The 22,115-nt window shown below is 43.4% G+C and overlaps 1 protein-coding gene across 3 annotated transcripts in view; it reads left to right on the top strand.

Annotated features, from left to right (window-relative positions):
• The first annotated feature begins 379 nt into the window (after positions 1–379).
• Positions 380–22,115, top strand: part of ABCA1 (ATP binding cassette subfamily A member 1) — a 140,216-nt gene continuing 118,480 nt past the window's right edge. For 2 of the 3 annotated variants that reach the window (XM_060101130.1, XM_060101128.1), the window contains exons 1-2: positions 380–461; positions 21,686–21,848. In XM_060101130.1, the coding sequence (XP_059957113.1) occupies positions 21,783–21,848 (66 nt within the window). In that variant the 5' untranslated portion in view covers positions 380–461; positions 21,686–21,782. Of the gene's footprint in view, positions 604–21,685; positions 21,849–22,115 lie in introns of all 3 variants that reach the window. The other variant, XM_060101129.1, reaches the window with a different exon arrangement.

The following is a 22,115-nucleotide window of genomic DNA, read 5'->3' as shown; positions in this document are numbered from 1 at the left end:
GCAAGAGTTTAGAGGAAGCGATGTCCACTCGTGCTGTTGGCTGCCCTGAACCTGGATGAGAGTCTCTCTTAGGCGCAGCCCCAAGCCCGGCGTTTCCCGCTGGTCCTGGGCTGGCCGTCCGGGCAGGGGCGAGGGGCGCGGACCCAGGCCCGGGCGAGGGGCGCAGACCCCCACCAGCACCCTCCGCCCCCAACCCCGCGCGCTGCAGGACGTCGCCCGTTTAAGGGGCGGGGCGCGGCTCCACGTGCTTTCTGCTGAGTGACTGAACTACATAAACAGAGGCCGGGAAAGGGGGCGGGGAAGGAGGGAGAGAACAGGCTTTGACCGATAGTAACCCCTGGGCTCAGCGCAGCGGAATCTATAAAAGGAACTAGTCGCGGCAAAACCCCGGTAATTCTGAGGAAGAGTGAGTGCGGCCGGGGCCGGAGGAGCGGCGCCGACACCTCTCTCCCCGGGCGCAGGTGGGCAGAACAGGGGGCGCCGCGTGACCAGCGCCGCCACAGCCCATTTCTCGCGGCGCTTTGCTCCCTTTCCCCCACTTCTTTCCCAGAAGGGTTTTTCAAGGGGTGGGGGAAAGAGCCGGGAACAAGAAGTGGAAAATAGGTAAGAGGCTCTCCAGAAACTTGGGCTGGGATTATTGTTTTGTTTCAGGGCCAAGGGGACCTTGGGAAACGCTGGGTTTCGGGGACTTTAGTCCGAACCCCCCCCACGTCTCCACCTCCTGCAGCGCAAATGGGGCGGGGGTGTAAGGGGGGGAGACGTCCTAGGACGAGCTCTGGCGACCCAAAGACGCGGCGCCGCTGTGCTCAGGGTTCGCCCGGCGGTGGAGACCGGGGAGCATCTTTGGGCGCGGAGACCCGAGCGCAGTACCTGGGGCGCAGTGGAATCGGGGGCTCCTGGTGGTGCTGGGGGCGCTGCAGCCGGAGTGGGGAGAGTGGCAGGTCTGGCACTGAGCTCTTCCCTTTGTTTGGAAGCGCCTGAGCCGGCTGGAATCCTCTCTGGCTGCGGGTCGGCCGGCGCCCACCCGGACAAATGCTAGCCCTCAGTCTCCCCTCCGTTCTTGCGAGTTGGACTCTGGTCTGAGGATCGGTCCCCTGCGCCCCCGGACTGGGGCGGCGCGTTCTTGTTCTCCAAGAACGCGACTGGGAGGTGCACCAAACCGGGTCCATAGCGCTAGTGCTCATTTGAGGCCTCGGGGGCTTTGTTTGGGTCCTTTCTAGGTCTCCGTACGCTCCCCGGAGCTGGTATCCCTGACGCAGCTGGGGCGACGAGAGTTCTGTTTCTTTAAAAAAAACGTTAGACTTAGAAGGAGGGCCTGAGGAAACCTGGAGCTGAGGTGCCCATTCCCCTGTGCCCCATCTTCCTGCCCTTTGCTGCTTGTCTCCTGGGGCAGCCTCAGGCCGGGCACGGATGGGGAAGCTGGGGCGGGATGGTGTAGCGGAATGACCGAGAGTAACCCCGGCGGGCGGTGCAGAGCTCGCAGCTCCGCTGGCGGGCTGCGCTCCGCGGTGGGGGGAGGGATGGCTGGGCGCCGGCTGCGGGTGGCCACGGGGGGACTGATCCACAGCGCCTCCTGGCCGGGTGGCCTGGGAATCGGCTCGTTGGCCGGAGTGAGGCCGGGCTGTACGAGGCGTTGTCGCTCGAGGGTTCCGACCGAGATGCGGTGAAGACGGGTGTTTGCAGACTGGGAGGAAACCTGGGGAACAGGCGAAAGCGCGTCTGGTTCTGTTTTGTTACAATGGTTCCCAACTCCCAGAGCGTTGCTAAATGGAAGGTTCTTGGGGCGTGGGCCAGTGCCAGGGTTGTGTGTAGGTGCCTCTTTTTCAACACTTACCAAAAAGAAGGGAATAAACAAGATAAAAGAAAATAAGGAGAGAAAGAAAAAGCGAGAGAGAAAGAAATGGCACTACAAAAGCGATACCATCAGCTTTTAAAACCAACACTTTTCAGTGACACAACAAACTGAGCGAGTAGTATATACATTAATATAATAGAGGACAAATTTGATATTAAAAAAATTCTTTGGTGATGAAAATCAGCAAGTCACTTTCTAAGGCTCGGTCCCCACCTCCCCAACAAAGAACACCTCACAAAATTTTGCAAGTTCAAAAGCAGAGTTTTACTGGTTCTTTTAACAATAGTTTGGGACCCAAATCCAAGTTTTGATCTTCTTTTCAGAAAAAATTTAAATCCCAACTAAAAAAGTACTTAGTTTCTCATTTCCCCTTTTATTAATATTTCAGCCCATCTTCCTCATACCTATCACAAATTAACGGAGGCTTTCTTTTGTTCATATCTTTCTCTTGAGGCATTTCTCCCAAATGAAAGAAAGTGTGAAAGCACAGAGAAGTTTCCGGAGTAGAACCTCTTCTGATGGTATAATAATTTTCAAGTACAAAGTTTTCATTGTCAGCTTGTTCCCCAAGTGCTCCTTTTATAGGAGCTTTAATGCATTAATTTATGATAGAGTTTTGGGAAAACATTGGATACACAGAACACATTAGTATTTACTCGAGAAAAAGCAGTAGAATCAGAGTGACCAGCCTTCGATGACCACAGTTCATTTAAGGGGTAAGAATTTCTACTGTAGTCAGAGTAATTCATTAGCCCCCTTGCAGGGACCAGCCTAGTGTTCCAGAATGACATATCTGATTGTGAAGGGGATACCTGTGATATGTGTCTCCCCTCCAGATGAGCACTTGAAATCTCAACCCTCAGTTTACATCTAAATAGAGGCCTGTAAGGGACCCTGGACACCTTTTGACTTAGGGCATATTTACAGTTCATGTGAGACAGTGTAAGACAGTAGTTTAGGATGGAAAAGGGTTATTAGGGTTTGGTTGTTTTCAACCTCTGCTCTAGGAAACGTTAATGCTTATGTTATTAAAAATGAATGAAACCGAATGAAACTCAGCAACACAGCTTTTTATTATCTTCTGTAGTATTTACCTTATATGGAGAGAAGTTGGAATATTTTTCCATCAAAAATTTTTTTAGGGGATCTTCCTTCGCATAAACCAAGTTGCTTATGCTGTATTCAGAGTGACTGTAAATTGTTAATATCTTTGCTATTTTAATGTTTAGCTCCTAAGATAAATGGACATTACCTTAGACTCCTTAATTATGAACTTTTTTTAGAATCTAGAAAATACCAATAGACGTGTGGTCTTTACATTTCTAAAATACTCTCGAATCCAAATACATTTTTATTTACTCTCTGGATGTTAAAGGAATAATGAAAGTATAATGCTCCTTACGGTCAATTACCTCAGTATCAAATTTTAAAGATCTTGCTGAAAATTTGTTTTAATTTAACTATTCTGGGAGAGGGCCTACACTGAAACTGAAACCTTCTTCATATTTGCATGTGGAAATAATCATAAGTGCCAAAGTTATTGCAATATTTATTTAATAGACACTGTTAAATAGCACCAGGTACCAAGTACTGATACAAATGTTTTTCAAATACTATTTTAATTTTTACAACAAATCCACTTATTATCCCTATTTTGCAGACTGAAACAGAGAGGGTAATGAACATGTCCCCAGACACACACCTTGCAAGTGGCAGAGCTAAGGGTTTTTTTTTTGTTTTTGTTTTAATTTATTTTTGGCTGTGTTGGGTCTTTGTTTCTGTGCAAGGGCTTTCTCTAATTGTGGCAAGCGGGGGCCACTCTTCATCGCGATGAGCGGGACTCTCACTGTCGTGCCCTCTCTTGTTGCGGAGCACAGGCTCCGGACGTGCAGGCTCAGTAGTTGTGGCTCACGGGCCTAGTTGCTCTGCGGCATGTGGGATCTTCCCAGACCAGGGCCCGAACCCGTGTCCCCTGCATTAGCAGGCAGATTCTCAACCACTGCACCACCAGGGAAGCCCCAGCAGAGCTAAGTTTTGAACCCAGCCAGTGAGCCCCAGATTTCTTTGACTCCCACACTAAGCAGTGAGGTGGTACAATTTCAGTTGCTATGGGCAGAGGACTTTTTGAGGATGCTTGCTGAGTTCTGGTATATTCATCTGCTCTAGTCTTTATCAGAATCTGCAGCCTGTGTTATATTTCCCTTGTTGCTATGAGTGGGCCAGCCAAGTTCTCTTCAGCTTGTTGGGACATTGGTTGTGTAGGGATTGCAACACCATGGAAAGGACAGACAATAAAATTTGCTCAACTCTAATTCTTTACTTGGTTTAAAATGAAAAATTTACTCTCGTTTTAGTCAAGTATTTGTGAGTAGGTCTATGATGATCTCGAAATCTTTTCCTGTGTGATGCATAGAAAATGGATAGACAGAGGATTTGGCTATAAAAGGATAAGGAACAAAAGAAAAAGGGAAGGGATTTCCCTATGGCCCACTGGCTAAAACTCCGAGCTCCCAAGTTTGATCCCCTGTCAGGGAACTAGATCCCATATGCCACAATTAAAGATCCCGCATGCTGCAACTAAGACTCGGCACAGATAGATAGATAGATAGATAGATAAATAAATGAATGAATGAATGAATGAATGAATGAGAGAAAAAGTGAAGAGAACTATTAGTTAGCTGTCAGTCTTAATTTTGGTGATTTTAAAAAACTGGTTGTTGTACAATATGACTTCTGCTTGTTTTATCCCTAATTATGTCTTGGACCTTCTGAAATAAACCGTTTTTCTGTTACTGCCATTACTGTCTAGGAATCAAATTTAGCCTTTTCTTAAGGCATCTTTCTCTGAAAGAGAAAGTACATACAGTTTCAAAGTCAGCTTAATAAAAGTGAAGCAGGATGGAAAACTCTTTTTCTTATTAAATTGGTGTAGCACCTTAGAAATAAACTCTTAGGAAAGATTTCTTCTTGATAAAAAAATTACATTATTGTTGATTTACCTTATGCTGAGTGTTGTTTCAAGCATTTCACATGTAATAATTTAGTTCAGTCTCATGAGAACCATATGAGGTGGGTTCTTTTATGATCTGCATTTTACAGATGGGGAAACTGAGGTATAGACAGGGTAAGTAGCCTGATCATGGAGTTTGTAAGTAAGTAGAGGAGCTGAGGCTGCATCCCAGGCAGTCTGGTTTCCATGAGTTTACTAATAGCAGGGTAAGGACTTCATTAAAATATCAGAGTTTTGACAAATGAAATACTAGCAAAAGGCAAAAAATGAGTCTCACTTTTCATTTGGGTATTTCTGACTGCAAATAGTTCCCTGGGTAGGTAACCAGCTTAGGTGTTGTTAAAGAGGCACATTTTGGAAATATTTGAAGCCAGAGGAAGAAAATCTCATATGTAAAATTGCTTTCAGGTAGAGCCTTTGGTTGTTCTGCATTCTGTTGAGACGATAAGCTGTATTAAAGCAAAGATCATTTACTCTGAGGAGCATAAGACTTGGTTCCTAAAACAAAAGAAAATTTGAAATCCTGTCTTTTTTCCATTTTGAAAATCTCCTCTAAGAACTGATTTAAATGCCATCCTTCTCATAAGCTCTCCTGAATTCACACCTTCCTGCCAACACACAGTTAAAATTAATTATCCCCTTCTTTTTTGCTCCCATAGGATTGGATCACAGCACTATTCATGTCATGGGTTTAATTGCGTTTTTGTTGTTGTTTTCATTGTTGTTGTTATAGTTGACATTTATTTGTCTTCTTCTTGAGTGTGTGCTTCTCCAGGAGGGCTTTGATTCATTCTCCTGGTCCTTAATTCACCCTCCTTGATATGGAAGGGGATTCAATAAATGCTGACTTAAACAAGTCAAAGAGAATGGGGAACTAATGTTGGTTTTCTATATTCTAAAGATGAATTAAAATGATGGGATAATCACAGAAAAACTAGGGGTTCATTCTTTCCTTAGTGGAGTAAAGTGGAATGAGCCTGATGAAATATGGGACAGCAAAACTGTGGATTATTTTGCTTCAAGAGTAAGTAATAAAACAGTTTCTTGTGAGTTTTTGAAAAAGCATGAACAGAAATGGGAAGTAAATATAATTTGTGATGAAAAATGTGTCATTAATGAACTATTTAAATGGACAGCATGTTCGAACCTACAGAAAACAGTATTGCAAATGCCTAAGGTTGTCTCTCAAAAAGTGAGCCCTATGGATAAAGAAATGAAGAAAGGACGATCAAATGAGTATGAAGGTTCTATGATCCTTCAACCATCCTACCAACAGCTGGTTGGTTAATATTCCTTTTGAAGAGTTAAAACCTGGACAACTTGAAAAGGCTGAAATACTTTATGTTTCAAAATGTGGGACATTTTATGTGAAGTTATCTAAAAATAAAAAGATTTTATCAGATTTAACAGTATTAATTACTAAAGAAGTAAAAAAAACCCTCTTTTTTATCAATGGAAAATATTGAAAAAGGCTTAGAATGCTTGGTAGAATCTAAAAAAACTTTGAAGTGGTATTGATCCAAAGTAGAAAAAAAGTGTGTTGATGAGAAAGTACTTGTTTTTTTAGTAGATCATAGTAGGTATGAAATAGTGCCTATATGTAATACCAAGGTGCTTACTAAGGAAATCAGAAATATTCCAAGACAAGCTGTGCCTTGTAAATGGATTTGGTTTGAAAATTTTAGGAACATGCCATTTGAGTCCATTGTGTGTTTAGTTGCTCATTTGGAAATAAAGATTCTTTTTCTGAAAAAACAAAAAACAAAAAAAATTTTATAAAATGCTTTAAATTCTTGTATTCTAGAAATAGAATTATATGAGGAAAAACTCTAGTTAAGTTTAGGTTTATGACAGACTGAGAAATATTAGTATGTACCTAGGCCAGTTTACTTGTTGTAGAACAAACAATTCTGACTCCATTCAGCTTCATTTCTCTTCTTGAGGCAGCTGTGATTTGAGAAAGTGTTGTAGTCTGTGACATTTCACATTAAACTACTTCTATTTGCACATTAATTTATTTTTTAAAAATAAGAATGAGATAATTCACTAAGTAGTTTAGAATTTAATTACTTAAAAATAGAATTTAGTTTTTAAAAAACCCAAAATAACCTTTTATGCATAGGATCTTTTCTTTTATTCATTTTGTTTGTGTGTGTGTATTTGTTTAGAACTGCAACATTTTCTATGCCAAATCCAACTTCCAAGAAGCATTTGGAAGTCAAAACAGTTTATTTGGCTAGTCTTGAAGTCAAGATGTTTTATGATAACTGGTGTTTAGTCCGGGACACTTCCTAGGAAGAATTTTGTATATAAAAAACTAATCAGTGGCTATCAATTATTGGAAGAGGATTTTTGACTACATAGAGAATATGATGAAAGCTATGGTTTCTCTCTAAAGAAAAAATATACACAGGCATGTACACTCCAAATTTTACATATAATTACATACAATTTGACGTAATTATATTCTACATGTAATTTGAGAAACACACTAAGGAGTCATGTGACCCTGGGCAAGTCATTTTACTTTTCTGAGATATAGTTTCTTGGTTGATGAGATGAAAGCGGCTGAGTACATGACTTTTAAAGAGCCATTCAAGCTTTTACGTCCTCTAACTCTATGTCTGTATTCAGGAAAAAGGATGATTCTTTGATTGGAGCTGCCCAGAGAAATGTCCTGAGGGACAGGCTCAGCATTAGTGTAACAGATCGATCCTGTGGGTTTTGAGAGGTGGAGTGGAAATACCCAGGGAATGCATAAAGAGCGTTTTTGTTTGTTTTGTTTTGTTTCTGTTTTTTTTTTTAATGAGTGTTTTGATGAGAGTGATGATGGAAGAAAAGAAGATGGTGGGAGGAGAGAAAGGTAGAAGCCTGAGGGTGTTGGAATTGCCTATTTAATCTGCATTAGGTGGATGAAGACTTGAATCATAGAACCAAAAGGGGAGTTTCATCCGAAATGCAAGGGAAGGAGGGGTTGGTTGATCTCAAGAAATTTCAATGGAACAAACATGATGTAGTGAGACACAGTGAGACATTTGTCTCATTTCCGACTCAGCATCTGGAGAATCTCTCTAAAAGAAAATATTCATTTGAACTCTCCATCCTGGACATCTCCATTTTGAGTATAGGTTTTGCTTCTTATATTGCAGTCTTGTTAAGCCAATACATGATAGGAAAAAAAAAAGCTGACTTTTAAGACTCATTCATCCTCCAAGAAAGGATGAGAATTGGACTAACCTTATGAAAATATTTCTAAATATCTCAGAAGACCTTCACTGGGGGTCGATGAGCAAGACACAAAGTTTTCTAAAGCATTGCTCTGAATTAGTTGTTTCAGAGATCATAGTAGATTAGGACTAGAAGGAAGAAGAAGGGGAAAAAAGAAGAGCAAGAGTTTTCAGGATTGGGGCAGGCATGGGAGGAGGGAAGGAACTGCTAAGAAGTTGTTTGGGTTTCATATCCCTATTTACACTTGCTTTGCAAAATTTCTGTGGGATGCCCGGTTGGGAATAGTTTTTGCCAAGAGTCAAGCCAAGCTTGTTTTCTTGAAGAAGCAAGTCCCCAAGGGGATGACAGCTTGAATTCAATTGGATCTGGTATTTAGATGATCCAAGTTTGACATAAAAGGCAGCATTGATGGAAGCAGCAGCTTTCCTTGGAAAAGCAGAGAGAATGTAAAGGCCCAGACTGATGGCTTTATTTTATTTTTTTTAAATCTCTCTCTCTCTCTCTCTCTCTCTCTCTCTCTCTCTCTGTCTCTATTTATTTATTTTGGCTGCGCTGGGTCTTAGTTGTGGCATGTGGGATCTTTTAGTTGCAACATGCGGACTCAGTTGCAGCATGCACGCAGGATCTGCAGAGTCTTACCAACTGGACCACCAAGGAAGTCCCACAGACTGATGGCTTTAGATTGATCTGTAGACTCTTCTCCACTCTCAGATGCAGGGTCTTGGGATGGAAGTGGCAGTTTACCTTAGCTGGGGTGAGGTGTGATTTCTGGTACTGGACGAAGGAAGGAAGAAGATGACATAATATTTAAAAAATGTGTGTGTGTGTGTGTGTGTGTGTGTGTATATCTGTCTATGGCTAATGTACAAAAAATACCATTAAACTGAAATTCATTTCTTCAGCAAATATTTTTCAAACACCATGTAAATACCAGGTGCTGAACAAATGTCAAAAGACTTTAAGGATCTGCCACCATGACGATCTTTAGCTTGGCATTCAAGGCTCTTCGACATAAGACTGACCATTTTGACAGCTTTGTCCTGGACTTTAAGAGGCATCCACTGCTCTGGATTTTCTCACCAGTGATGAGCATGTAGTCTGACTCAGTAACTATCTGTTAACTGACTCTCCCTCTATGGGTTTTCCTCTTTTCTCTGATTTCTACTTTGAGAACCCCTTCCTGCTATTTTTTGGCTTCTCATCGTTCTGGAATCTCACAGCCATGCTTCGTGGTCGGCTTTTGTTTGCACTGTACCCTCTACTCTGATTCCTCACTGACGGAAATTTTGCCCCTCGACCGTGGGTAGATGAGCTCGGTGTGGGCTAGGCCTTGCCCTGCATTACCATATTTTCTCCTAACTGGATCCTGCGGTAGGCAGCGTGTAAGCCCCTCAGATTATTTCAATGGACTCACACTTCTGTAATCATCAATACATATATTTTTTAAAGTTAACTTTATATTGGTTCTCTAAATTGAAAACTGACATCAGTTGTCTCAAATAAAAGGTAATTTTTAAAATAATTAGAATGAAAGCAAATTATTTCTTAAACAGTCTGTCTATAAAATAAACTTGCTTTCTAAAGGCACTGACTCTGAGACTTGCTCTCACTTTGTTAAAAAAGGGAAATTAAGCACGTGTTAAAGAGACATTGAAGAGAAGATCAAACAGAAACTTTCTCCTTAATGTAATACAGTTTTTACAAAGGCTAAAGAAGTGCTGAAAAGAATGTTTTCTCATTGTGTGATTGAGTGTTTAATACTGTGCCTGTCCATCCCCTAAAATCCTCTACATGGAATTTAAGTACTGCTTAAATTCATCTTGTGTAGCTTTCCTGCATTTGGGGAAATATTGAGGTTGCCCCATTTTTCAGATGGTGCACCTGATACAGAGACTAGTTAAATAATTTGTTCCTGGTTCACACGCTTCGATAATGGCAGAGCCGGGGGTTCAAACTCGTGTCTGAAACCCAAGCTCCAGGCAGTTTTCTTAGACTCAGAAGACCTTCTACTCCAGTCTATTTATCATAAAAGCTTGTTTTCTGTTCTGTGGCTCAGAGTGGTAGAATGTCTTACCTAAATTGACTCCCCAGCAGTCAGTAACTGGAACTTAGAACCTTAGCTTCTTGCCTCTTTAATCCAGGCTTCTCGCTACTGTACCAGAATTTAGGGTAGTGTTTACAGTGTCCTTTTAGGAGAGAAAAAAGAAATTGGGTCTATAAGTCTGTCCTTTCAGCTTACAATGGACACTGAATCTTTGAATATTGAGCTGACCTCATTTATTCTGTCTGTTGGTCCAATTTGAATCTTAATAGGTTTTTCAACTGGATTTTTTTTTTCTCACTCCCTTAAATAAACATTGCTCTTTGGTTGTAATTTCCTTCTGATTTCCTTTCAAATCAGAAGGAAACCTCCACAGAAGTCCTAAAGGTTGAGTCTTTCCTGGGGACCGTTTCCTTTATGCAAAAGTATAAAAACCCTATGCTAATTTTGGCCATTTAGGATTAATTGTGATTAAAGGCAGTTTATCAGGTCTTTTTTCTTTTTTTTTAACTTTAATGATTGTGTTAATTATAGTAAGGACCTTGAGCTCAAGGTAAAGAAAGCCTTTGGTCAAGTAGTGTTTATTCATTTGTCAGTCCTGTTGCTGGATTTGCAAATTTAGTGGAATTAGTGCCATTTTCCAGTTTCCAACTCCAGTCCCATTTCACATGATCACAGTGTGGCTTTCTCCTTGGCTGTCTTACACTAGGTTCCAATGGCCTCCATTGAGGGGAGTGGATATGCCCCTGGAGGCTGCAGAGACCAGCAAGGCACTCTGTCCTCAGGTGGAGCTCCACTGGGGACTCTGTGCTCACCTGATGTAGACACTTAGCACACAGTCGCTTGGGAGATGAGAGTGTGTGCATTTTTAAATGCCATTGTCAACCGCAATTGAAAAAGAGGCTAGCAGGAGTTCCACTCAGTAGTTTAGTTTCATCTTTCCTTAAGCACTTTTTTATCTGGCACGTAAAATATTTGATTTGTGAAGATCTTAATGACAGTAGCACTTTCTAGAAGGAATACTCAAAATTATGATAATATTGGAATAATAGAGATCATTTTCCTCTGGGAGCATCCTCCCAGACCTCAAATAATGGAGTTCATGTTGCCATTATTTGTTTTTAAAAGGCTACCATCCTTCATTTTTTGTTTCTCAGAATCACAGGTAGGTGAATTTAAACTTGTGGTCTTATTCCTCTTTAATTCAGTGAGGCAGCCAGCAAAGTGGTTTGTTTTGGTTGTTATAGAGAAGGAGTTCATTTATGCAGCTGGAAGGGCAGGGCTCAGACCCTGTACCTCTGTGCCTGCCGTGGAGTCCTGATGACATCCTCACCTACCTGGTCAGCTGGTCCCCACTGGGCTGCAGGGACAGAGGCATCTCGGACACATGACATGTGCCTGCACTGTCTCAAGGGCTGGCTGGTGAAAGAGGAGGTTCTGGAGAAGGTTGCTGGGTTTGGTCACATACTCTACGAGCTAGAAATGGAAAAGAGCCTGGAGATAAGATAACTTGTTTTGGCAACAGTAAAAGGAATAAAGTGTTGAGGTGGAAAAATTATATCCAGGTGTTGATATGCTTCATTGAGTGAGTTCTTGACTTGAGTCTATGGGTTTAGAGTTCAAGGCACCTGAACAATGCTGACAGTCCTGTATCAGTGGCTGAGCCCCTAGGGGAGGTATTCTTGTTAGCTGGCATGTTTACTTGTTTGCTGCCATGTTTACAGGGGTTCTAGAGCCTCAGTCTGGCAAATTACAGATTCTCCTTTGGTCACATGAAGTCCATGAAAATGAATGTCCTTCCCAACAGATGAGAGTGGCTTTGGGGAGAACCAAATTAAATGTACTCCTATTTAACCTGTGTTTCTTTGAACACAGCTGGAAATTTTGTCATGGTTTTGGGCTACCTGAACCTGTACTTTCAATGACATTTCTGACATGTTACCGTGGTGAACCTGCTTTAACTAATTTTTCTCATCCCTGAGGTCTGACTTCAGAGGCTTTCAAATTCCACAAGTGTTTCCAAGCACCAAGTGGTCCTGGGCTCTGGGCTCAGTGTGGCAGAGGATGGTAAGATGTTGAGACACCGTAGCTTGCTGCACATGGCTTGCAGTTTAGCAGGGACCAGCTGAGAAGTTGGTACACTGGAGGAGATGGTAGGGAGAGCTGAAGAGATGGAGGAATTAGAAGGCCCAGATTGCAAATAGGTAATTCACCTGGAGGCTGGAGGAAGTGGGCTGGAGAATAAAACTGTGCTGGGTGCTAAAGATGTGGAGGACGGCGGCCTGCATGGAACAGGGGAGCTGACTGCCCCCAGAGTGGGAGAATAGTATAACTGGGTGGTGGGGTCCCCAAACGGGGGTTTATGGTACAACAATGGCAGAAGTGGCATGAGGATACCAGCATAACCCTTTCACATCTCCCACTGAGCTGGGCACTGCAGAGAGTTCCAGTGTGTTCTGGAAAAGCCCTTGGGGGAAATCATGCCGTCTGTGGACAAAGAAGGGAGAAGAGAGATTCCTTTAATAAACTGCCCATTTTGTGCCCCATCCTTGATGAATGCTTTACCCTGTGAAGTCAGCAGCACTAATCATTGTAAATAGCTGCCGTTTGCTGGATACTTCCTTTGTTCCCGGAACTGGCTAAATATTTTATATACATTATTTGTTCTATTTAATGGAGAGGATACAGGGACTCAGAATCCCTAGGGTCCCAGAGCAGGTGAGGAGCAGAGTCAGGATTCAGAACCTGCTTCCTCTGACTCCAAAACCTCCCTTCTGTCTACCGGGCCAGTTAATTCAAGAAAATAAGAGTTAAGGACGTCTGGGGAAGTTTGCTGCACAGCGACATTGGCCTGCAGGAAGTAGAAGGCAGTGAAGGGATTTGGGTTTGTCTGTCCCCAAGTCCTTTGAGCACTGTTTCGGGAGATTGGGATTGACATATATATACCAATATGTATAAAATAGATATAACTAATAAGAACCTGCTGTATAAAAAAATAAATAAAATTCAAAAATTCAAAAAAAAAACTTTTTAGCCTGGGAGAAGGTTGAGCATCTGAAGATGTTGACCCTTCCGAGATGTAAACCAAACAAAGCGGTCGTTTTGTTGATACAGTCACCAAGCCTTTTATCATAAAATTCTCTTGGAAAACCCTCCTCCAACAACAGGGAATATTACCCAGTCAAGTTTTTTCCGCAAATAAAGGATTGCTCATGGAGGTGGGCTTGCTTGTGTTTCTGTATCACTCAGGGTGTTTGTGACTTTGATAGTTCCTTCCCTGCAGGGCCCTCTTGCTTTGGCATTATGATTATGGTTGAGAAATTTCTTTTTTCTATGACATGTAATGTTGACAGGTATTTCATTGCTAGGAGAAAGGTTCATTTCTTCTATATGCTACACATCCCCAACCAGGGAAAAAGCAAATAGTTGTATTGTTTGCTGAAGTCTTCCTTTGAAGGTTGCTCTGTGTTTGTTTAGTGGAAATCAGCAGGGGAAGAAGGGTTATCTCCAGCATTTTGTCAGAATTCCTCCATAATTCTACAACAATGAAACAAGAACTTGGGGACAGGACAGATTTGCTTTCAGAAACCCTGGATCTTGTCAGTTTTAGAAGTCCTGAGATTGTTTAGCTGGTAACAACTGGACTGTTGAGAGTGATAAATAGGATCTTTGGTTGTCCAAATATCAGTGACGTGATAGAAATAGATTTACACTTTTTGAATCTCCTTTAAAATAGAATTGTTGACAGCATGAGGAATTATGCTTCTCAAAGGCTTGTTACAGATTTGTACAGTATTCATGTATCTCTTCTAGCTTTACATTTTTATGTATTCATGTCATAACTCTCATTTTGAAAATTAGCTATTAGCAAATACTTTTGTCCAGGTAATTGAATATATATTTCAGGGTGAAACAAGAATGTGCAGTTATCTATAAACTTATTGTTACTAATAAGTAAGTATGATACATTTGGTACTTTAAAAAATATCCCCTTGAGTTACAGATTGTTAGAATTGATAAAATTCATTGGATCTGTATTTTTTAAACAGGTATTGTGATAGCAGAGCCTCTTCTAGAATGACAGGAATCTTCGAGAATGATAGAATGGCTTCCTTTTATCCTTGACTTTTATCTTGGAGGATTTCTTACATCTTTTTTTCTCCTTAAATTTGAGTATTAAAATGTTATGGTTTAAGTAGGAACACAGTTTCAGGGGTCACTGAGTACCAGCCCACGGCCTTTCTGCAGGCCTCTAAGGGTCTAGTGGCAACTAAGGACAGTTTCACTGAGTTTCTGGGTCTGCAATATGGTTGGGGAATGCGAGGGGGTAGAATTTCAGGATTAGCATGAACGACCTTACAGGTAGAGAGCTCAGTGGCAACTGGAGACCGGAAAAGAAACTGAGGCAGTCAAATTAACTTCAGCCTTAATAAAACTGATGGCTCAGCCTGGGAGAGATCACGGGGCGACTCCACGGGGCGACGCCCCTTCTTCCACCACGGCAGCCGTGTCCTGTCTTCAGTCATGGGTGCAATGAGCCTGTTCCAGCCTGGTTTTCTGACTGTCAATAACTTCACCAGCCTTTTCCCTGAATGTGGCTACTGATCCAGAGACATATACTCAGAGAGGCAATTAAAGAACAGACCTTTTCCAAGCAAGCATGCTCTGGTGGGCTTACAGGTTTCATATCTTCATTCTTCAGGACCCTCTACATCTCTCTGGAGATGAGATGCAGCAACACCTGTGATCCTTGCATTTGCATCAGCATCTCATGAAGAGGCCATTCGTTGAGCTTTACCGCCAACACATTTACTACAATTCATATGTGATAGAGTTAAATCCTGCCATAAATCCACCTCCTGCTTTTGTTAACGGCTAGTTATTTATTGAGATAAGACATCTAGAAACAGTTTTGTCAGGAGAGATGCTGATCGCTGTTGTCACAGATTTCAACTTCTATCTCACTTCTGGTGACTGTGGGGAAATTTGTCTAACAAAGAAGAACACACACAAATTTATCTATTTATCTATCTATTTATTTGTTTAAAATTTAGAGAAATAGCTGTCATAAAACCACTGGTTTTGGAAGACGAAAATTAATTGCTGACTGCATATTTGCGTTGTATGAACTCTTTGGGTAGAACTGATAGGAAAAATGTGTTCAGAAGAAGAAGCAGAATTGTAGGAGGAATATAGTAGTGGGAAAGTGGGAACAGTTGTTGACAAGTTATTTCTTGAGAAACCTGGGGGCCAGCTCTAACTCTAGGGGGTGAGTCTGGGCAGGCCACTTGCTTTTTGGGGCCTTGGCTTCTCTATAAGATTGGGGTGTGGTGGGAGTGGGTCTCCAAAGCCACAGTGAACTCTTTCTATCAGCTGGGGGATGGCCTTGCGCAAGGTTGTCCTCTTCTGCTTTGTGGAGCCGACTTCTCTGCTCCAGTGAGAAACGGCAGCTGTGTGGTCCCCACTGGAGACCGTCCTCTCCTGGAGCAAGCAGGCTAGAGGGTTGGCTCCCACCCTTTGACAGAAGCTCAGTCTCACGTGCTCACAGCGTTCTTGCAGGAAGGAAAAAGACCAACCAACCCTTGGTTACTGCACAAACTAAGAGTTTCGGGTAGCAGTGTAAACACATGAAGTTTTTTCCCTTACTTTGTTTCTGTAGACAGATTTCATGCTCTAGGAGGGTAGAAGGCAGTCACGGGGGTGTAGTTCCTGTTTTCCTTTTGACTTCACTAAGTGGGAAAAAACCCTCCCACCTTGTCTTTCTAGCATGTCTGCCTCTTCCTCTTTCCTCCTTTCTTCTTTATATTTCTCATGCTCTTTGAAACTTACCTGTGAAGTTCAAAAGGGCCAAATGTTTTGGTGAGGAAGGGGGTTGGGGGAGCAGTGCAGTAGGTGCTGATTGGGGTCATCATTTCCCCCCATGGCACCAGGCTTCCTATGAACCTATATTTTTTCTTTCGCCAGTATCACTGAGTCTGTCTGACATTTCAGGTTTTGGTTTAGGGAAAAGTTAAAAGAATTCACGATCCCAGCTGTCACTTGGTGACCCTTTTGCCAGTAGCATATGGCACACTCTCATTTCACTGTCCTAAAGAAAGGAGTTACCCACCCCTCAGTTACTTTCTGCCTGCTTACTCTGCTTTATTTTTCTTCATTACTCCTATCACCCACTGCCTTAACAACACACTGTTATTTGTCTGTTTTATACCTCCTTGCTAGAATAGAAGGTCCATGCGAGCAGGAACTTTGCCACTTTTGTTCACTGCTGAATCTCCAATGTCTGGAACAGCACCTGCACATAACAGGCATTCAGTTAATATTTGCTGTGGCTAATGGCAGCCTTGCAGAGTTAAGGCTGCAGTTGTTTGTGGAATGAACAGGGGGTGAAGATTTTATTCACTGTTTACCTTCCTAGGGAATCACACAATAGTCAAGCTTTACACTATGCAGTACTTAGGTCTTCCAAGGCATGATTTGACTTGTGGAGTATGTTAATTATTGTCATAGAACACAAGTTTTTTGGGGAGAGGGAGATCAAATTATTGATATATAATTTACATACAGTTATATTTGGCCTTTTTGCATGTACAGTTAGATGAGTTTTGATAAATGTGTATAGTATATGTATAATCACTACCACAGTCGTGGTGTAGAATATTTCCACCACTCAATGTTCTTTGCAGTCTGTCCTCTCCCCCACCCCCTGGCAACCACTGATAGGATTTCTGTCCCCATTGTTTCATCTTTCCAGAATGTCATACAAATAGACTCATATGGTATGTAGTCTACTGTGTCTGGCTTTTTCCTCTTAGCATAAGGCTTTTGAGATTCACCCATGCTGCTGCATGTATTAATAGTGTAGTCCTTTTTTTTTATTGCTGAGTGATACTCCATTTTAATTTATTCACTAATTGATGGACATTTGGATTGTTTCCAGTTTTGGCTATTCTATATAAGACTTCTATAGATGTTCACATACAGGTCTTTGTGTGAACATATGCTCTCATTTCTTTTGGGTAAATACCTGGGATGGGATGGCTGGGTTATAAGTCTGTGCATAACTTTACAAGAAACTGCCAGAGTATTTTACGAAGTGCCTGTTCCATTTTTCATTTCCACAAGCAATGTATGAGAGTGCCAGTTGCTCCACATACTAACACTTTTCAATTTTAAAAATTGCAGTAGTTCTAGTGGGTATGCAGTGGTATCTCATTGTGGTTTTAGTTTGCATTTCTCTGCAACTAATGATCTTTGCTTATTTGAGAAGGTCATGGTTCAGCAGGCTGTGGTATTCTCTAGGTATCAATAATTTTAGAATATCAGTGGCACTTGAAGTGAAATTTTTTTTTTAAATTGGCCAAAGATTTGAACAGTCGCTTCCTCAAGGTCAAGCTGTACAAAAAAGGTTAGAGTATGGAACTATGTTGAATTTTGGCAAAGCATGATCCACCTGGGTGACTGATGCAAAGACCTAGAGAGGGAGCACCTAGGACTTGGCATGAAGGTGGGGAGAAAGCAGGTTTCATGGCTCTTCTGGCCTTGGGAGGGCCTTAGCTAAACCTGTTAATGGGAAGCCTAGCTAGATTCAGTTACACTTTCCCAGGTGTCCCAGGAGTCACCTGGGAAGCTCAGCAGTCCTTGTGGCCGTCACAAGTGTGTGGTGAACATAGAGCCCCCTCCCTAGGGACAATTTGCCTGAATCAGTTAATCAAGCTTGAGAAACCGGTTATCACGGGCCCAGGAATGCCACCACCCTTCCATCCTGAATCCCTATTTCTCATGCCCATCTTGTAGTTAATTAATTGAGCAAATATTCCCTGAGGGCTTACTCTATGCCTGATACTGTCTTGCATGCTGGGGAAAATTGCTATGAAGAAAGAGGTCCCGTGGACTCAGAAAGTGGCAGAAACGATGCAAGTGAAGACAGAGGCTGCCCTGGGTGCACCTAGGAGGGGCTCCTAACTGAGTGTGGTCAGGACAGGATCCTAAAGTTGAGGAGGAGTTGGTTAGGCTGACAGTGCTGGGAGCAGCAGCTTCAGGACTGGGAGTGCACAGGAGTCCCTGTGGTAGGAGAGAGGGCCGTCCATTTGGAGCCGTGGGTAGTTTTGCGGGACCTGGCTTAGGAGGTGGGGAGTGGTGAGAGAGGAGGCTGGAGTCATCGGGGAGACCAGCTAAACCAAGGTGAGGACTGGACTTTATCCTCAGGGCGGTGGGCTGCTGGCAGAGGTTTTAAGTGGGCGAGTGGCATACCTGGAACTTGGGTTTAGTGGACTAACTTTGGTGGCTCTGTGATGAATGGATGGAGGGGGCAAGACCGGAGGCAGGGAACCCAGGGAAGTGGCTGTTTTGGTCACGCAGGAGCCAGAAGAGGGTGGCCTATTGACTGGCCGTGATTGTGAAGTAGGACCCTTTCCAGCCAGTAACTGGAAATGTGGAAATGTGCATAAGGGCAGAAGCGAGTGTGCTACTAGCTTTGAAACATTGAGAAATCTAGTACATAATACGGCCTTCTTTTTGGTTTTGGTTTGTTTGTTTGCTTCCTTGGAAAACTGATGTAGAAATGTCCCTTGGGCTTCAGTTACCTGAGCAGGGGAATTCGGGCATTGCCAAACCCTCCTCTTTGGGCAAAATTGCTCCCAGCAGTGGTCACCGTGTCCTGAGGTGGGAGGAGGGGATTATGCGGGAGGCCGAGGGCTGGGTCAAGGTGGGCAGGGGAAGTGGGGCAAGAAGCCTGCCTGTTGGTACCCAGCACAGCCAGAGCAGGACCTTCTACTGCTGCTCCAGGCTACTTCTCGCTGACTTCTCTGCGTGTCTCCTGGAGGGTCTCTGAGGCCGGAATCCATGTCTGGAGACCCAGAAGCTCTGCTTTAGGAAAATACTCTCCAAAAAACCTCCTCCTGGCCATTCTCTTCTCGTGAACATTCTATAGAGGCGTGTCTTCTTTTCCTCTGAGATTCTCCACTCAGATTGAGGGGATTCTGTGTCCTTGTTTGGGCCTGGGGGTCTCTAACACTAGGCCATTCTGATTTCATCCTTCCTACTTTGCTGGAAACCCACATCGGACTTGCTAGAAATAATGGAGTAGAAAAGATTGTTTAGACAGGATATAACCATTTGTCTGTTAGAGGGTACTGATAGACCAGAGAAAGAAAAGTGGGGAGAAGGGAACTCGTTTCTTTGGCACTTACAGTGTGCCATATACTTTGTTGGGGACTTACTTATATTGTCTCATTGAATCTATTGAATATCATGCAAGGTAGGTGTTGTCACCCCCATTCTATAATGAGGAAATTGATGCTCAGAGAGCATAAAGATATGGCCAAGGGCACATAGTTCGGAAGCTGGGCCTAATTCCTGTCTAGGCTCTCTTTCTGCTAAGTTAATATTCCTTTTTTAATTTCAAACTTGTGTTTCAACCTCCTCATTGTTACTTTGGGGATCTGAAAAGATTCTTGTAGCTTCTAAATTAACTGAGTGATTCCTGGAGAGCAGCTTTTGCATGAGAAAAATATAGCTAATTATTTATTTCTGTGTTTCTGGAATGCAAGCCCTGTCCTAGGCCACTTTCAAAATAATTTGGGATTGCAAGCACGTAGCTCACAATCGAATTCTGGCTCTCAGCGCTTGGAGGCCAGTTGCCATCTTTAAACAACAAATTGTGGATGGACACAGTGCTGATTTAACTCTTCTTTTTGGAGTGAGAATTTTTTTCAGGGGGGCGGCATCTGTGTCCATCTAGAGGTTTGCTGAGCAAAGGATAAAGAAAAGAAATAGGGGGACTTCTCTGGTGGCGCAGTGGTTAAGCCTCCGCGCTCCCAATGCAGGGGGCCCAGGTTTAATCCCTGGTCAGGGAACTAGATCCCACAGGCATGCCACAACTAAGAGTTCACATGCCACAACTAGGGAGCCGGTGAGTCGCAACTAAGGAGCCTCCAAGCCGCAACGAAGGAGCTCGCCTGCTGCAACTAAGGAGCCCATGTGCCAAAACTAAGGAGCCCAAGAGCCACAACTAAGGAGCCCACCTGCCGCAACTAAGACCCAGTGCAACCAAATAAATACATCAATAAATAAAAAGAAAAAAGAAATAGGTCCTAAGACTTGACTATTTCAGAGGAATCCCTGATTCGTTGGCTTGTCAATGAATTAATTAAAATACGTAATAGTAGAGTCAGTCCTTCTTCTCAGACACTGCAGACTCCTTCCATTCCCTCTTCTTTTGCAGAAGTTTTTAATCCAGGTCCTTGTTGGGTGGGGACCAAGACGGTAAAATCCTGCTATAGATCACCCTTTGCATTGAGGTCTGTTTGGACCCACAGACGTTTAGTCCAATACTTGGTTTTGTATGCACAAGTGGCCACTACATTCTTAGCTGTTGTTGCTGTTTGTTCCTCAGGCCTAATATCCCACCTCTACTCCACCAGAGGCCACAATGATTAAATGAGCCATTTTAGAGGTAAAGCCGGTTTCTGATTTCTGCGAAGCGTTCATGACTGTGAAGTGGCATCAGGGCCTAGCTCTGACCTGTGCATCCCTCCCTTCTTCCAGTTTTCATTTTTCACCCTTTCCCCAACTTTAATTTTAGTATGACTACCTGGGATTATTCCAGAATTAAATGAATACCATTGTTGAGGGGGCAGCAGGGACACACAGAAGGTTGTATCCCCTGTTTATGAGAACCCCCCCACCCCCAGGATGGCAAAACCGTCCTCCAAGGAGGCACCTGTGACACCTGACGAGGAGTAGGTGGGCCCTGTGAGCAGGTGCAGGTGTAGCAAGGCCAGAAGTGTGCATATGTCTGGACAATGGGAGCTTGTCAGTTTCACGGGTGATGCTCTCCGTCTGCCCTAGCTGCCTTGTTTTTCTCAATGAGATGTTGTTTTCTTTCCACACACACACAGCACTGGTGTTGTCCTCATCACCCGGGAGCCAGGTGTCCATGGCATTTCCTTGGTGTTTACTCACACCATCTAAGACATCATCACATCTAAGACACGCTGTGACTTTTTCCAGATTAGGAAACTGCTTTATCGATGGTGCCGTTTATCACCAGAAGGACTCAGCTTTGGGGCTAGATGAAAGCGTAGTTTGCAGCAAATTTCAGGGAATAGCAGAAGTCACTCCAGGTTCAAGGCAAAATTTATAAATGCTGCTGACATTTTCTGAGAGGGGAGACATTTTCTTAGAGAAGGGAGGCAGGTCTCTGGGATTCCAATATGCCCTTTGCAATCTCAGGGTTTTGGCCACCTAAGGTTGCTCACGTGGGTCTGGCTTCATAAGTGCATTTTTCATTTCCAAATGATCACACCAGTGGAGCTCAGTTGATTGGGATAATAATGACTCACTCCCAGGCTACTGCCAGAAAACCTCCAGAATCCCTGTTTCCCAGAGACCTCAAGGCTAGAAGTTGGGGACTCATGCCTTATGGAGAAGTAGTCATGAGGCAGAGCTGGGTTTGAGGGCTCAGGTGAGAGGGCTGGTGCAACAGCCCTCACTGGCGTATAGCTTTGCAGCAAAAACTGACGGCGCTCTCCCCTCTTGCTTTATCTTTCAGTTAATGACCAGCCACAGCGTCCCCACTGTGAGCTCCAGCCACTTCCTCCACGGGCTCCCGAGCCTCACGCAGGCTCTGTGGTGTTGGCTGAGGTAACATGGCTTGTTGGCCTCAGCTGAGGTTGCTGCTGTGGAAGAACCTCACTTTCAGAAGAAGACAAACAGTAAGCCTGGGTTTCTCTGGGGGTTCTCTCATGCTTTTCTTCCTGATTTTGAGTTGGGAGGGGAGGAGGGGGGAAAGGGAGTCTTCTTGGTTTTCTCAAAGCGATTGAATGAATCTGGCCCCGGTGGACACGGGACTGTATGTAGGGTCCTGATCAAGCCCCGTCGCTTATCGTAGGGGGCAGATTGGCAACCAGGCAGAAATGATAGCTTTGGTTTGTGCTAGTACCCAGGCCTGAGTTCTGACCTCTGGAATCTGGCACAGAATT

This window comes from Mesoplodon densirostris, chromosome 6 (genome assembly GCF_025265405.1).
Source record: "Mesoplodon densirostris isolate mMesDen1 chromosome 6, mMesDen1 primary haplotype, whole genome shotgun sequence".
NCBI lineage: Eukaryota > Metazoa > Chordata > Mammalia > Artiodactyla > Ziphiidae > Mesoplodon > Mesoplodon densirostris.
Note: the sequence above shows the minus strand (reverse complement) of the source record. Positions and strands in the feature narration are given on the sequence as shown.